The sequence below is a fragment of the Hylaeus anthracinus genome, unplaced genomic scaffold (genome assembly GCF_026225885.1).
Source record: "Hylaeus anthracinus isolate JK02 unplaced genomic scaffold, UHH_iyHylAnth1.0_haploid 11985, whole genome shotgun sequence".
NCBI classification, from domain to species: domain Eukaryota; kingdom Metazoa; phylum Arthropoda; class Insecta; order Hymenoptera; family Colletidae; genus Hylaeus; species Hylaeus anthracinus.
Window position 1 is genome coordinate 9408064 of NW_026534333.1, and position 16688 is coordinate 9424751.

Consider the following 16688-nt stretch of genomic DNA (forward strand, 5'->3'; position numbering starts at 1 on the left):
GAACTCGCGACTCAATTTCCGTAAAATTCACCCGAGGATTGGTCGAAAAAGCCCAATTACGATTTAATACACGACACTTGCTACCCGTTGTTTATTCATCCCAAATGCGAATCACGAGGACGTATCGACTCGTAGTCGATCAACAGATTCAGCGACATGCCGCTTTGAATATCGATAAATTGTTAACAAATTCAACACGAAAGAACACTCGTGAAGGAATTTACTGTTCTCTCTGTTTTTCCAGTGGCCTCTTGTTTTTGCTAAATATTAAAATCCAAACAAAGAATACCGTTAACCGTTTCGATGCATTTGTTAATACCTACTTGTAAATGTTCCGTAATCCAGATACTCGATTTATTGTATACTCCACATACGTTATCTTCTTTCTCCCTGTTTTTTCTATCTTCTTTACTCCTTTTTTTACATATTCCTCTGGTGGTGGTTGAACACTATCACTTCACCATATTAGACTGTGGATTTTTATACATATATTTGTATTTACATGAAATATTATGTATTACTTATTGTTAGCTGAAGATCCACAGTCTAATAATTACCATTCTCCTGCGACCTACGATATACAGGAGCTTCCCTGGAAATAAATAGGTCAAACCAAATGAAATTTTCGCGAGCCACTCGCAACGCAGAATGCGATTTGTAAACGCCAGTCACGTTTTTCTTGTAGTTTATTCGAATATTTACACGCAGACGTCGGCGTAAAAAAATCGATACACTTTGTTGTTGCACGGGCTGTCGGTGTAAAAATAAATACAAACAAATAGTGCGGAGATTCGACCATCGCCGCGTGATCGCGGATTATGCGATGGCGAACGAAAAAATGCGGAACAATATAAAGTCTGTCGAGTCGTGAATCTGAAACGACTCCACGACCATGTCACGACTTAGGCAACCTCCAGCACACCTTTCAAACATATTTGCACATGTATAGTAACTACAAACATGTTTCACCCTATCGATAAAATAAATTTTCATACACCCACACACATCCACGCGCGCGATCACATACCTCACAATCACGTATAAATTATACGCTTTCACGAATTCATAATTAACGCGAACGGAAGTCTGTCGAGTAATGAGTCATTAAACTTGCTTAACGTTCGTTCCTTTAATTAGTCGCGTAATTGAGCCACCACGTCAACAGGGATATTTTACAAAAGTTATATCCTGCGGCTACATCGATTCTTCGTTTGGACCATTCGGGAATGCTAGAATACGACGTGGAAAATCTCTAACAGTTCGACATATTTGTCTTATCTAACACGTAAAAGCAGGATAAGGAAAATACACTTAACGCGCTCGAGGTTCTTAAAAATTAAACTCAGGAGCTCGAGATGTCTACTCGCGCCACTGTGAAAGCCACGTTCGCTATAAGGGCTGGAACTAGTCGAATAATTTAATACTCAGATATTTTACAGGCGCATATTCGAATGCCTACGAACGAACTTCGAATATTTGTTTAACAATCATTTTTCGACTATTATTATTCAAGTAAGAAATTATTCATAAATTTAGACTACCTCGATAACACAGATATCGGTGATACATTTAAATACTCGAGTATTTGAATAGTATTCGAGCTATACTTGTCGAATATTTTATTTTTTGAAGTGTTCGAATATTCAGACTACATCTACTTGTCGAATATTTTAATTATCGATCTTCGAATACTCGAATAAAGAAAACATCACTACGCAGTCCCAGCCCTAATTGTCAGAGGCGGTTTAGTTTAATCGATTAACGTGATCAATTTAAACACGATTAACGAGATACGTAAACGTCTTACGTATTTGTGTTCGCTAATCGATTAGCGATTCGTTTCCCCATTTTATTTCGAAAATCGACAGAGATTCTCGGTGGACAAATATATACATTTAATTCGAATACACGATTATGTCATGATTGCGCGTCTCTGATGTACAGTGATCGCTTCGAATGATATGATAAAAGAAACGTGTACTTGTTTCTTTGTGTATATTTTTTTTAGAAGATTACCGGAGTTGAGACTATCTATTTATGCTTATTAAATAGATACTAGAAACACATTCGAAGGAACGAAAGAAGTAATTGCGACTTTAAATTTCGAGCTGTTGTGGACACTTTAAAGCTGAATAAGGTTTTAATTTTCTGCAACAACGTTGTTAATATTAGTGATTACTCACAAAATAAAATATAGATTGACATCATGTTATGAAATAAATTTTCAAAAATCAATTGTTGCAATTTCAATTTTGCTACTGATTACTCAATTTTTCTTTATGACACGATGAACATTTTTATTCTATTTCGTAAGGACAAACAAATATTATTTTTCTGGCAATACTGAGATAACGATACTTCGTCCTTAATCCTAAGTCCTTAATCATTTCTTTATCTGTCACCAGAATATTTCTATCCTACGTATAATCGATGATAATTTCAAGCATGTCAGTTCGATGCATCGAGATTCTTCCTGAATTAATTCCTAAGCGTTTATACGAATAAGTAATTGAGTACGCTACATTATAGTGTTATCGAGATCGTAGAAATCTCGTCTCGTTGCAGAGATACTGCAAACAGTATTAAATCAATATAGGAGTCATGTCAGACAAAGTAAAGATAAAAAGAATGAGAATAATTGCATGGAAAAATGTATAGATCCAGTGTAATAGCTAATGTAATATAGTTAAGCACTTTAATAAACAACTTTAATAAACAACAAATAAATAGATGAGCGATAGACGTGTGATCTTTGATCGATTCCGTTTCGATCGCCACGAGGAACAGTTCTTGGGAGTTTACCCTGCAAGCTCCGTGGGTTGGATGTTCCATTTTTCATACTTAATGCAAACTATTTCGGAACCAATAAAAAATAGGAACAGATACCCGAATATATGACAATTTAAATTAAGAATATCCGAATATCTCTGATGCTTATAGATGGTCAATTTTATGCATTTATGACGTACAGTAATATGTAAAACATACAAAAACGGAATTATTTTTAAACGATTATTTTATTCTATTAATTAGTATAATGATATTAATATTTCGTTTTGCATAAGTGCATACCTTATATTTTTAAAATATAGACGTACGTCTGATATATCTAACCAAGAAAAATTAATGCAGGTACAGTTTCTCTCCTATTACTATAGTTTGCCATCCGAGACAGTTTCATTTTATCCCGAGCAGTTCTTTCTTTAATCCATAAGCAAAGGAAACATTCAGGTATCAGCTTTAAAATTAGACCACCTTGCACGCATGCTTTCGCAAAGTTTATTCGTTAAAGAGCCAACGTACAACTTGTTAATTTAAAATGTTTCACCGCTTTCAGACCGATGTATCTCGTTCGTCTAACGTTCTCGTTGCACGTTCAATCATCGTTAACTACAAATCGTTCCCGCTGAGTTGCTGGATGGATCCAATTAATTGAAAGTTGGCGGGTACCCACGGCTAATACTCACTGGTACAAATGAATGTAATATTTTTCTTATACAGTATCTCCCACTTATAAGAAACCGAATCTGGATTGCCTGTTTTCTTATGTCTGGGAGAGGTAGCGTATCTCCTTCCAGTTTAATTATTTAATTTCAAGCAAATTCGAATTCGACACGTGTAAGACATTTGCATTTAGTAATTTTGGATCTCTTGCAATGAATTATCAATCAATCTTTCAAATATGTGCTGATGAGGAATGAATGCTAGTGAATCGAAAACATTTGACAAGAACAAAATATGATTCATGCATCTACAAAATGCTTAATTTGTTTCAACTTCAGCTCAAACCATCTTTTAACATTGGTACGGTTTTCGTTGTTTATTCGTAGGAGTAATATCAGTGGATTACCACTGCTTTCCTGATGAAAACGAGCCCTAATATCATTTTAACTACTATAAATAATATCTCAGTGATTTGTCAAGTTTCCAACGTATATGGAACATTTGAAATTTTTTAAACTTTGATAAATATCGAAATATTGCATGAACTCCGCTGTTCTATATTTATGATTTCAAACATGTTGCGCATCTTGATATTTGGCTTTCACGTTCCGCAACTTTGTAGTGTTTCCCGTAAGAAAGAAAAATCAACTCAGAATGGAATGAAAACATTTTGCACGAGAAAGGTAGAATATTCTTGGGAAAGCAATGTTAGCATAAGCAATAAACTCCATACGATTTTGTTAAAATAAATCTACGACGCAATGAGTTCGATTTCAATTCTGTTCTTCAAAGCTTGATATTAAAATTAATATAACATGTGTAATAAATAATTTCTAATTATCGTTACATACTTTGATTTGTATTTTTGATGATTAAGTGTCGTTATACTTACGATCCCCACCGTGCGACAATCGACGGCAAACAGTCTCACACGCATCCGGATTGCGCACCATTCAGGGCCTTTTACTCAGCTGCTGGTGCTCTCGATCCCATAACGTAAAATACGACACATTCATAGCCGTGTTTGGACTCATTTTCACCAGGAAAAATACAAAATTAAAAAAAACTTGATTATTAGATCAGAGTATTCCATTTCATCTATTCAGGTTGAAATTGCATCTTATAAACGGGAGGTACTGCATTTATAAAATACAATTTGTAAATGTCTTTTGTAACCAATGTATAATCCAGAGATTTTCGTTGCTTATAGCCCGTCATGGCTCGGGCAAGTCGACAGATGAAAGTTTTCTTGAAACGATAGTTTTAAAGTTAACGCATCCTTCGATGCAACTTTTTAACATCAAGTAGGTACATTTAAGGAAGCTCTTCTGAAATCCCTAGAGATGTCTTGGAGATAATCGACCCGCAGTCCCGGATAAAGTCCTCTCGTCGAGCTTCGGAAAACAGTCTTCCCAGCGACCATTTCTCGTTTTCGGCTCGCTCTTGCGACACTTCCTCTCTCCTGTATTCTTTATATTTTTTACCTGTGATTCTGTTGCCTCGACGTGGGCCGGGCACAACGAAAGAATCAAGTCCACCTGAAAGCAGACGTGGTGGAAAGGGACGAATATAGAACGGACTCGGATCGATGATCGCGAAATTTCAAATTTTGACCGACCCACGAACGTAAAAAAAGCTTGCCTTCACGGAGTGGCGTCGAACGTGGTTGACAAATTTTTCGCGAAATTGTGAATGTTGCACTACATTATGATCGTGGATAAAAATCATTCTTTATTAATATGAAAGAACAATAAGGTACTCGATGTTTGGTACTGGTCCCACTTCTTCTCTTTACTTTCCATTTCGACGTTCGTTAGGGATTGATGACCAACTACATATATGTATAAATTTATTCGAACAGGTTAAACCTCGATAAGCTTTATTTGGCACGGATGATGGGATAATATGACGTTATTACGTAGCTTCCCATTTTTTACTGAACTGGGTTACGAAATATTACGCAATGTTTTTCCCAACACGTTTCGATTAAATGTTACAACATTATGCAAAAGAATTTTTGTTTATATAACAAAACGTAAGGAGAGAAAGGAGTTTTTGGAATTATTTACACAAATTGGAATGAAGAGTGCTTATAAAAATTCATGAGCCTTAAATTAAAAATTGCTACGTATCTGGTTTTCAGAGAAAATTGTAAAAATTATGAATAATAACACGTAGGTTAGTTAAGTACATATTTAGATACATTTTTATATTTCTAAATGTTAAGATAAATTCTTTTGCGAATTGTTCTAACAGTTTGAAACATCGAAGAGGATCATAGATATAAATGGCCGAAATTTTAGCAAAGTGTTTGAAAAGACATCATGTAATAGTTGAACTGAATTACGTCCGATTGCGCGGTATAATGGAAGGTTCATTTTGCGATAATAAACTAGGGACAAAAATGGTATCCAATCTCCGAAGTGTACACCTGAAAACAAACACAAGCTGCAACAAAAATTCGAAAGAAATATTAAAAGAAAATAAAAAGAGGCAGGTGGCTGGTGCACTTAGAAACGTGACTATTACGGGATAATTACAAAATACTTTGTGACATATAAAAATGGTATACTAATCCGAAGATATTGTAATCAAGAAAAATATCAAGACATTTGTCTGGCAAAAAAAAAAAAAACACTTTTTAAGACCCTCCTCCGTTTAACAAAATATATTCGTTGAATGTTTGTGTTCGTGTTGGGACAAAGAAAGAATAAACTCTTTTTGAAATTTTCCTGAAATTTTGACGATCGTCGCTGTGGAATGAACACTTGGCATAACACTGGAAGATTACAAATTGCAAAAATGCACAGACTTTTTCAAATATCGGTAATTCAATGGAATTCTCAACTGATATCGGATAATTCAGCGTTAATTTTTATTTATCACCTAACTATCAATATCGAGGATAGAAAACGGTAGATGTCGATAATAACTTGGTCACATATAATCGAGTACAAACAAAAAAAATGTATAAATAAACAGAATTTTATTCTAACACATCTATTCTAAACATAAACACAAAATATAAAACATAACATAATGTAAAATATAATAAGTAAATAAAGAGCAATGCTTTTATTTCAAAAGCATAAAAGAGTGTTTATTTTTAAGCTCTTCCTAAAAACTAGGTGCGCAAGAAAACGTAATTCATCGAGTTTCTGATCTCCGAATTGCGATCTAATTTTTCTACGAATTAACCTAACCACGGAAAGAGGTCTCCTCGCAGGGAGCAAGAAAGAACGTCCCGGAGTGATGGCCAACGTGCAAAAGAACTTTGTCTCTTTGCGTTTAAATTGCGTTTTTATGATAGTAATGCTATTAGCCATTACTTGGTGCAAAATCCTGGCCAACGGTAAGACAACCTTATCCAATAAATCACTCCGAATCTCATCGCTTAATTACACTCAGGGCAATTCTTTCCAGCTCTCCGCTATACACGTGTTGGTCGACTGGTTATTAAGAAATCACATACAATTTGGACACATTTTCCTCTCGTGTTCTTTTCTCGAAGATGCATCTAGTTTTTTACGACTTATGCTAGATCATTTGGTCTCTTTTCCACTAAAGTCGATTCTTAATGAGACAGTAGTCGACAACCTTTTGGGCATATTAGACAAAAATTCACGTTAAGAGAAGAAGATGAAGAGTCCCTATACTATACATGTAACACACATAATACTATAATACACACATACGTTTATGTACAATGTCATTGTATGCAAACATGTGTAATACATACGTCTATATATATATTAATCCATGTTTACCCCAAGAATTGCAGTCAATTGTTATTATAATTATTGTCAAATAGCGACAAAGTAAAAGTTTAATTTCTTAAAATGAACAAAAGTGATAAAATGGAAACAGTTTAATTCTTATTGTCATGGATTCAATTACAACAAACATTTCCAATGCACAAGCTTTCCTCGTAATAAAATATTTTAATATTATATTATTCTCATAGATGTCAAATTTATAGAATGCAATGAACTAAAATATAAGGAATGAAGATGGAAAATGTACGTTGAAGATTTCGTTGTACAAACTAAATGAATTTATTTGGGCTGCGTAATGTTTAATGGAAATGCGACTTAAATAATTTGACGTGAATGAAGAACCATGATAATTTTGCTAACAAGTCGCAGGTTGCTGACCACTGTCACAGATATCTCTATTTTCTTTATAATATTCTTACTTCGATTTCTCATTATAACGTGAACACAATACAAGTAATCGAATAAGTGACTAGACTAGCGAACATCGTGTCTGAAATTGTGCATCTAGGCACAAGAAGTACACGTGACTCACTTGTGGTATATTTACACGAGAATTATACATAATATTCTATACAATTTATTCGCAATAAAATTATTATCGCAAGCATTATTTTATAAACGTTATTAACCCTTTACTAGACAGCTTCTTCGAATTCAACGAAACATGTTAACATTTCCATTTGATTTATCCATAAGTAATTTCAATGTTTACTAATAATTTGTATCGTTTATTTGCGAGCGAAAACATATTTTATATCACTTTAGCAAATATTGAAATATTGCAGATATGCAATACGTAGCAGTGAAGGATTAAATATCTTATTACCTTGAAAAAAAAAGTAGAAACTTATTAAAGAAAATTTTCGATAAAGAAATTCCTTTCATTTTACCGACGTTATCGTCTCTAATTGCTGGCACAAATATCGAAAGAATGTTATTCATTTACCGGTAATTAGAGATTGGAATTTGATTGGCAGAAAATTTTATTGTTTTATCGATAATTCACTAGTTCTTCAATTCGACGCGTTAATATCATTTAGAATATAATGAATCTACGAACAATTTGATTGCGACCCCTATTCAAGACGTTAAGCTCGATCTCGATGAAAATTACAGACCATTTACGCTTCGCAGAAAAACATCTTTCGAGTTCGAAATTTCATGATTAAACACGAGCGCGCAGATTACTGATAAGGGTTGTACGATTCGATTGCGTGCGGAGTCTACCGCCTCAGGGTATCATACATATTTATCCATAACAATCTGAAATTCAAAATAGTGATTCTTCGGCTGCGCCTACTCTTTCTTGTTACGTTGAAGAGGAGATGTATGAGAGACAGAGACAGGACAAGAAACTTGAGCACGCGCATGCATTGGGGTGGTCCTTGTTTTTCAATGTGCAATTTTGTTCTAGTATATCCCCAACAATTTTAGAGCGATTAGACTACATTTCAAATAAGAAAGATATACGGTTTGCGTTATATCAGTGATAGTCGTAGGACATGCGGGCTCGTATCCACAAAATGCATGGTTTGTATGGAAGTATGTATTAGGTTGTCCCAAAAGTTTCTTTCGCTTTATTAATAAGTAATACATGCACAATATCTAATGTTTTGTGTTACATTACCGAATTGTGTACGATTCATTTTGCTCCATTACTGTTACAACATGAATATCTATGAAATTAGATTGTCTATTTATACGAAGACGACCACATAAAATAATTGAGTGCAACTCGCGAAAGAAACTTTCGGGACAACCTAATACTTACGCACAAAATGTATGTCGAGTCTTTATTTTTTCTAGTGTCAGAATTATGAGATATGCAACGAAAACGATTAACTTTTGAGGACGAAGGACCACCCTACCGAGCACGCACGAGCGTTTACGGCAGTCGCGTACCTGACACTCGTGGTCCTGGTCTGGCTGAGACTAGGATGCCTCTTGACGGGCGCCCTGTAGCCCTTTTTTGGACAGCAGATCCACCAACCGCCGCAGGCTGCAGCTAGGAAGCTCTCCCTGAAGTGCTTCGACATAAATCCGTAAACGATCGGATTTATGCAGCTGGAATGTAAGGAGAAGTATAGTTATACATGTACAAGGTGTCCCGTAACTAGTACGAGCGAAAAGGGGATGATTCTACATAAAAAAATAAATCGAAAATATAGAATAAAAATTTTACATACGAGGCTTTTTGTTGTCGAGAAAATCGACTTTGAATTTCCGCCGGGTACGGGTGGAATTGATCACGTCTCGTTATAACGAATCTCACTGTAGATCTCACTGTAAAACATTCAAAGTCGATTTTCTCGACAACAATGCTTCTTATGAAAAGTTTTTATTCCACATTTTCGACTTATTTATTTCATGTAGAATCATCCCCTTTTCGCTCGTACCATCAGTTATCGAACACCCTGTGTATAAGCGTATAATTGTGGTACTCCATGGAATATCTGTTGTCATTAATCTCTATCATTAATTTACTACCCCCTTTGAAAGTCTCTTCTCATTATACAATTCAGACAAATTTTGAAATATCTATAGACGTATCATTCGTCTACTACCCCATTTGAAAGCCTCTTTTAAACAAAATTGTTGAGTATCGTTAAGCATTCGCTATCTTTATTTAATAATAAAGTAAACAATGACTACTGTCTATGTAGAAAAATTGCCTCAACTGGTCAACTAACTTAACCCAACCCTTTAGTGTTTATTAACTCGAATCGCGAATCAAGAATGTGAAAGAGCGTAGAGTGAAAAGCATCCCACGAGACGTCCTGTTTGAACGTTGACTATTACCATTCCAATTTAATGTAATTTGTCCGTGGTATCGATCGTTGCATACGCGTATCGGTAGTTTAAAAAGAGGTCGTTACTTCGTTCACAGCGATCGTACTCGGACGACGACGATCATTAACGTCGTCAGCCTACATTGCAGATGGAAATGAGTGAAACGAGAATCGATAGTAAGCGTCCCGAAGGGTTGGTTGAGAGTGGCTGGTGGGAATGCATCGTTTCGATGGGAATTAATTAAATGTCTTTGCACCTGCGCCACGGTTTTCCAAGAAACCAGCGACGATTCTATGGAAAACATCAGTTCTACAATTACGCCACTCTAGATAAGGATTGTTATACGACACTTCAATTTGTAACTGGTCCCATTAACAACGCTAAATGTAACACTTTAATGTTAGCATATCGTTTTAAGCAGTCCTGTGTGTATCTGTTTACTATGATCGTGACAAATAGAGCGTTCTAATTACTGGATTGAAAGTTACAATTCGGGGATTAAAAAGCTTGAAGTACTAGCTTGAGTGAGGAATATATGATATAAAATACATAATTACATAAAGTACACATAGAAATTTGTACATTTTATCGTAAGTTATATAAAAATTACCAGTTCCATTTATACCTACGCTTTTCACACTACATAAATGTGACTATTTTTCTCTATATAAATGGCAAAATAATTTTGTATTACATCTGAGGATGACCATTAGCGTTGAAAACGTTTACGCGTTATACTTTCAATAGCGCCAATAAATAAACCATTGTTTGCAGAACACTCCGCCAAAGTAAGAGAAGTCTTTGTGAAACATGATCTACGCAGCCCACGTGCTACGAATAAAGTACCTGCACTTTGTTCGGGGGAAATAAAAAGGAAATGACGCGCCCATTCGGTAAACGTAACAGATGCACTAGCTTCTCATTCGATGGGACGTTACACTATCGCATAAAGTAATGCTTGTTCGTTGTATGTACCTGTTAAAATAAGCCATCAGCTGAAAGATGGTATTGAGGTGTTTTCCCATTCCTGTTTTTACCTTCGGCAAGAAGCCGTACGCGGTAAGCACGTTGTACACGAGGATTGGACCCCAGCAGATGGCGAACAACACCACCACGGCCACCAACATCTTCACCACCTGTGACAGTGGAAAACAGTTGCAACCATTTTTAACCCCATTCGCTAATAAATTAGTTTCTTTTCAAAATTCATGTTTCGAATAAATTTTAATACTAATAGAAAAGTTCATAATATCCTAGAAATAGAGGACTAGTACTTCAAAGTAAAAAGGGAAGATACACTTTTAACGAATTATAGTGCCTGGCATTTAAAATCGTACAGGTGTTGGTTCGAACGATTTTATTCTATAAAACATGAAAATTTTGTCTAAATGATTAAAACTCATATGCATATAATTCAATGTCTCTTTATGCTATACTTTATGTTATCCGATACACATAATTTGTATAATATATTTAACATTAAACTATATACTCGTATGTATTGTATATAAGTTTCAATCGTTTAATACAATTTTCATGTTGTATAGAATAAAATCGATTGAATCATCCAATGTATAATTTTAAGTGCCATATCTTAAAGGTCCTTTTGGAAAACTCTTTACTATTTCATTTTATAAATTATTTTCATTAATTTGTCATCCATTTCATTAAAAGTTCCTTGCAGACGCCATTGCGTATTTTATACGATATACGGAATAAAATCAAGTGGTCGACAAAAGACTAAGACGATTACGGACTCCACTGTAATTCTACGTTTCGCGGGAACGTGAACCGTGTCCACAAATTACAGCTGGTTTCATATTATGTTATTAGGTTGTGTAATAAGTATGTTTGCGTCGACGGTGGCACGGATTTCCAGATGTATTATCCAAAAGCGTTGCTTATATTAGCAAAATTGATCCAACGGAATCCACGACACCGACACACAACAAAAGATATTGCCACCATTTTACATGCTTCACACGAATCAATTATATTCCACTTAAACAAATGTTAAAAATTGTTCATTTTTAAAACAAATGGTCACAAGTAATGAGAAATGAATCGTTTTCAATAATGTGATAAAGAAAAAGCATTAGTCTAAGCTCGCAATTTACAGAATATTATTGTGGGGGAATATTTATGTTATTCAAAGATGACATAGATATTTATTAGTTCAATTCTATAAAAATTGGAATTATTTTAGCGATAAAACACGAACGAACTAGTCAAACAACCTATTACTTCAATTCCTTGAAACCCTTATAAAGCGTAAGGAGAGCAGCGTTATACCGAGAAGTACCTAAGCTTTTCATTAAATTTATCTTGCCATCTGCTTCCTCGACTACGTTAGTCCAAGAGGATGTCTGTCTTCTCGGAAGACCGAGGACTTTGTCTGTGCTGGAACTTAGAACTTCATCCTAGATTCCTTTTAGTCGCTTTTTACGTCGAATAAGCTGCACTCTGAGCCTTTGTTAGCGAATACAGCCCGCCAGTTATTCCACCCGATGTACTTTCTTCGTATTTCCAACGAAAAGATAATATATGTTTTCTAAAAGACTTCTCGTAGCAAGGAACGAGGCTAATAGTGACACCGTTAGCACGTACGAAAAGCTTATTATTATTTGCCCGAAATTGCTGCTCGAAACACACAATAATTACCATTTAAACGAGTCGGAGGTTGGCTCAGGCGAATTGCGAACGGTATCGGTCCTTCGCGAATCTCAATGGCACACGAAACTTCCCGAAGTCTCCGTTTAAGGACTTTCGACTTGATGACGTTAACGAGGCACCGACTTAAGAAACTTTTGCCCATTCTATCGCGCGGTTATTCAGTAGATTTCTTTTTTTGTATCTACGGCACAGCAATTCGAAGACCAACGAAAGTCGACTGGGCGTATTAGATGGAGGTCACGTAACTTGCCACCGAGAGCGAATGTACCATGAAATTAATGAAACTGAAGCTTCACAGAACTACATAGATGAGGGAGACCTCCAAGAGCTAGCAGCGAATTTAAGAAGGTTCAAAGGTAGGGAATTTAATAAAAAATCGCAGAATGTCGAGGTTTCGAGAATCCTGTCCTTAAAAATAATAATAGCGAATGAATAACTACGGTTTAATTTTAGTCTCGTTTGTCTAAGGATAAAGGAATTGCTTGGAACTCTGAATTTTAACAGATTTTGGTTACGTCTTGCAATTTTTTACTCTTTCTACTATGTACACATTCGTCATTTATTGACATTTAGAAAGGATTTAACTGAGTTTTTAAAGAGAATTAAATTTTAGTTAACGGTTTCTGTGTCTTCTATCGCGAAGAAAATATTAAATGAAATCTTATTTCCTGTGTTTTGCATTTTTTGTGCTTTGTAATTCTGTCAAATAATACAGGCCATGATGAGATGAAAAGTATTTGAGTGCAATTTTCTATTAATTTTATTTAACTACTATTAGCAGACTACTAAGAAAATAATTTTGCCGTTGAAAAATAATAATCTCCTAATGTTGTCCCAATTTCACACTTAATATCCATCATTTATTAATAATATATTAATACCTACTTTACCCAGTTTTCCATAATTCTTAGCGTGAAAAATAAAACACAAGTCACTATAATAATTAAGCTGCGCAAGAAACTACAAAATGCACGCAGTATGCAATAACATAAAAAAAAATATTGTAGGTAAATTATTGTAGGTACGTTTGTAAAGATTTTATTTTGCATAAAAATCCGCAGTCTAATAGTAACAGATGAATTTCTTTTCATACAATTTGAAGTTAGTGGATCACACTGTTTCTATCTCTCAGCTTGTCACGGACATATCCCTAGCAGGGATTCCCTATCATTATGAATTTCACACACTCTTAATTTTTCTCACTTTTGCCTTCGATGGACTGAAAGTCGGGCAAGACAAACTGTAATCAAGTTTCACGTACCTGTCTCCCAGGTTGTAACAGATTTACCACTACCACTGTGAATCTCGCATGCTCTCGCCGTTTCTCACTTTCGCCTACAATGCATGAAAAGTCGTGCAAGATAACAATAATCAAATTCCACCTACATGTCTCTCAGGCTGCCTCGCGATCAGCACCAAGCTGTAAAAATCCGAGAGACGATGTCGCGATATATCTGCGACCTCAAAGGTAAAGGGTTCGATATTCGTAAGTTAAACAATGCTACCAACTACCCACATAGGCATATCATTATATGTATAATGATTTCAAATCCAACCTGTTTCATGGTTCGAGATTCCTCTTCTGTCTGACCGTCTGCTCGGTAGTTACGTCGTCCGTTTCGCGTGCTCTGCCTTTGGGTCATGGGTATCGATTCGGTATCGGTGTTATTCGGATTTAATCTGCAATACATAGAAGGATTTAATTGAATATCGATAGCGTCATGAAATACACAGATTTTCGATCTTATATCAACGTAGAAAGTAGTAGGGAGATGAATTTATTTGACGAATGTGTTACATTTTTGGTTTCTGCGTGTATTCAAACTTGTTATTGCTAATATTGTACAAAATTACATTGACTTTAATTGATAGCTGAATTTCATTGGTTACAGAAGATTAAAACCTTGTTTCATTTTGAATAATTGCTAGGGGAATTGAAATATGTCAATATACAGGGTGCCCCAAAAATGTTGTAACACATTAAAAGGGGTGGTTGGGGAGGTGATTTGAAACAACTTTTTCCTTAGCGAAAATGTTATCCGAGGCTTCGTTTAGGAGATATTAACGGAAAACACTGACCAATCAGAGCGCGCGGATACCGTTGGAGCGGCCGCGGTAGCGAAGACTACGAGCTAAGCGGCCGTGCTTGTACGCGAACAAGTGACTCGACGTGCATCGAAGGACCTTGACGCGGCCGCTCAGCGCGTAGCCTTCGCTACCGCGGCCGCTCCAACGGTATCCGCGCGCTCTGATTGGTCAGTGTTTTTCGTTAATATCTCCTTAACGAAGCCTCGGACAACATTTTCGCTAAGGAAAAAGTTGTTTCAAATCACCTCCCCAACCACCCCCTTTCAAGGTGTTACAACATTTTTGGGACACCCTGTATACATAAATGCTTGTGTACTTCTCATGTGTTATTCTAATTTATTTATAACAAGCATGAAACGACCCGTTTAACACAATTTTATTCGTTTTAATAATATCTCCGTGTGATTTTTGTTACTTTTCCATCATTCTTGTACAGTAAGTGCAAGTAATGATTTCTGTATTTGGACGGTTTCAGTTTTATAAATACAGTTTCAGTTTTATAAATACAGTTTCAGTATTCTGGTGAGCGTCCGCATCGAGAAATTAAAGTAACAAATATAATGCTTGAGCTGGCTGAAACCATTTCTCGGAAATAAATGCAATTCCCCTTTAAATAGAAATTTGTTGAATACGGACGAGCTGCGTTGCTCAAAGACCCAAGAGACATTCTCCGTGAAAAGTTGCGCGGCAGAACTGTATCGCTTCAAGGGTATTTCGTCGTAACGGTCAACGGCAAGATCCGGTCCTCTAAAAGTTTCTAACAACCATGACAAACGACGACGGATTTGTAAGATGTCAGCTCGGCTTTCGCGATCGATAACGAGTTATCGTCCCAAAATCGAGATCAAAAGTTCTCGTCGAGCTCGACGGCGCGAAAATAATGAAAATGGCTGCGGTGTTCTCAATTCGTCGAAAAGTTTACCGAGTTTGCGGTCGCGTTGATCGACGAAACAAAGGGATTTCTGGGTATAGACAGCTGTGAGACATTTACAAAATAACAATGTTCTCCAGTTTTGCCATTCTTTTTTAACCGATTCGCTTATACGAAGCACACGCGCGTACCTCATACATCTATTTCGGTTTTCTTCCAATTTAATTCTTGAATCGTACAATTTTTATGTTTCTTTCTGTATCTATCTGGAGTTTCTGCACACTATCCTTTCAATTGCTATCGAGTTCCACGGAAAGAACTTCCACTAGCAACTTTTCACGATTTCCTTTTCCCCGGCACGACAACTTCGTTCGTTGGACCGTTAAGATGAAATCCACATCGTAGTCGAATTTGTTGCTACTTTCTAGAATATTTATATTCGCTGTGATTTGGTTTAAAACGGCACACCCTCCGAGTTGAACTTTTAAAATATGTTTTGAATATTCAGTCTGCGAAAAGATTGCAGCTGCGTGGCTCGTATCACCTACTCGCGAAGAGGAAATCTTCTAACGGTAAGAGTTTTTGGGTATAATTTAAAAAATTATTTTTCACTTCCTGAGTCAAAATGAAGCATATTTCGTTAAATCACATATAGGAGCAACTTCTATTATCTACGAGAAAAAAATTCCCAAAGAAAAGAGGAAAAATGATTTTAAAACAAGATGGTCCTTTAAAAAAATGTTTTAAACAAAAGTTGTACACCTCAATGAAGTATGAAATTGTTGTCAAATATATTTGTTAAAAAAACAAATATCAAAGGAACAGACTATTGTCTCTCCAAATTGAAATTACCTGCAAGTAACATAAATATTAAGACTAACATATTCATTAATAAATTATACACATTCTACATACGTACGTTTGGCGTACGTTCTCTGTATTAACATACGGAAAACAAATGCATCGGTACATAAAATTCGCAGTCTTAAGTAACATTCAAATGTCTTTTTCATACAAAAGAAGTTATCATTTCCATATATAGAAGT

At 35.7% G+C, this 16688-nt stretch overlaps 1 protein-coding gene across 7 annotated transcripts in view; it reads right to left on the reverse strand.

Annotated features, from left to right (window-relative positions):
- Positions 1 to 2394: 2394 nt before the first annotated feature.
- LOC128887345 (QRFP-like peptide receptor) overlaps positions 2395 to 16688 on the reverse strand; it is a 79640-nt gene continuing 65346 nt past the window's right edge. For 3 of the 7 annotated variants that reach the window (XM_054143145.1, XM_054143144.1, XM_054143146.1), the window contains exons 7-10: positions 14240 to 14363; positions 10986 to 11146; positions 9123 to 9284; positions 4996 to 5892 (exon numbers count right to left, since the gene is read on the reverse strand). In XM_054143145.1, the coding sequence (XP_053999120.1) occupies positions 5694 to 5892; positions 9123 to 9284; positions 10986 to 11146; positions 14240 to 14363 (646 nt within the window). In that variant the 3' untranslated portion in view covers positions 4996 to 5693. The other 4 variants (XM_054143150.1, XM_054143147.1, XM_054143151.1 and 1 more) reach the window with 4 other exon arrangements.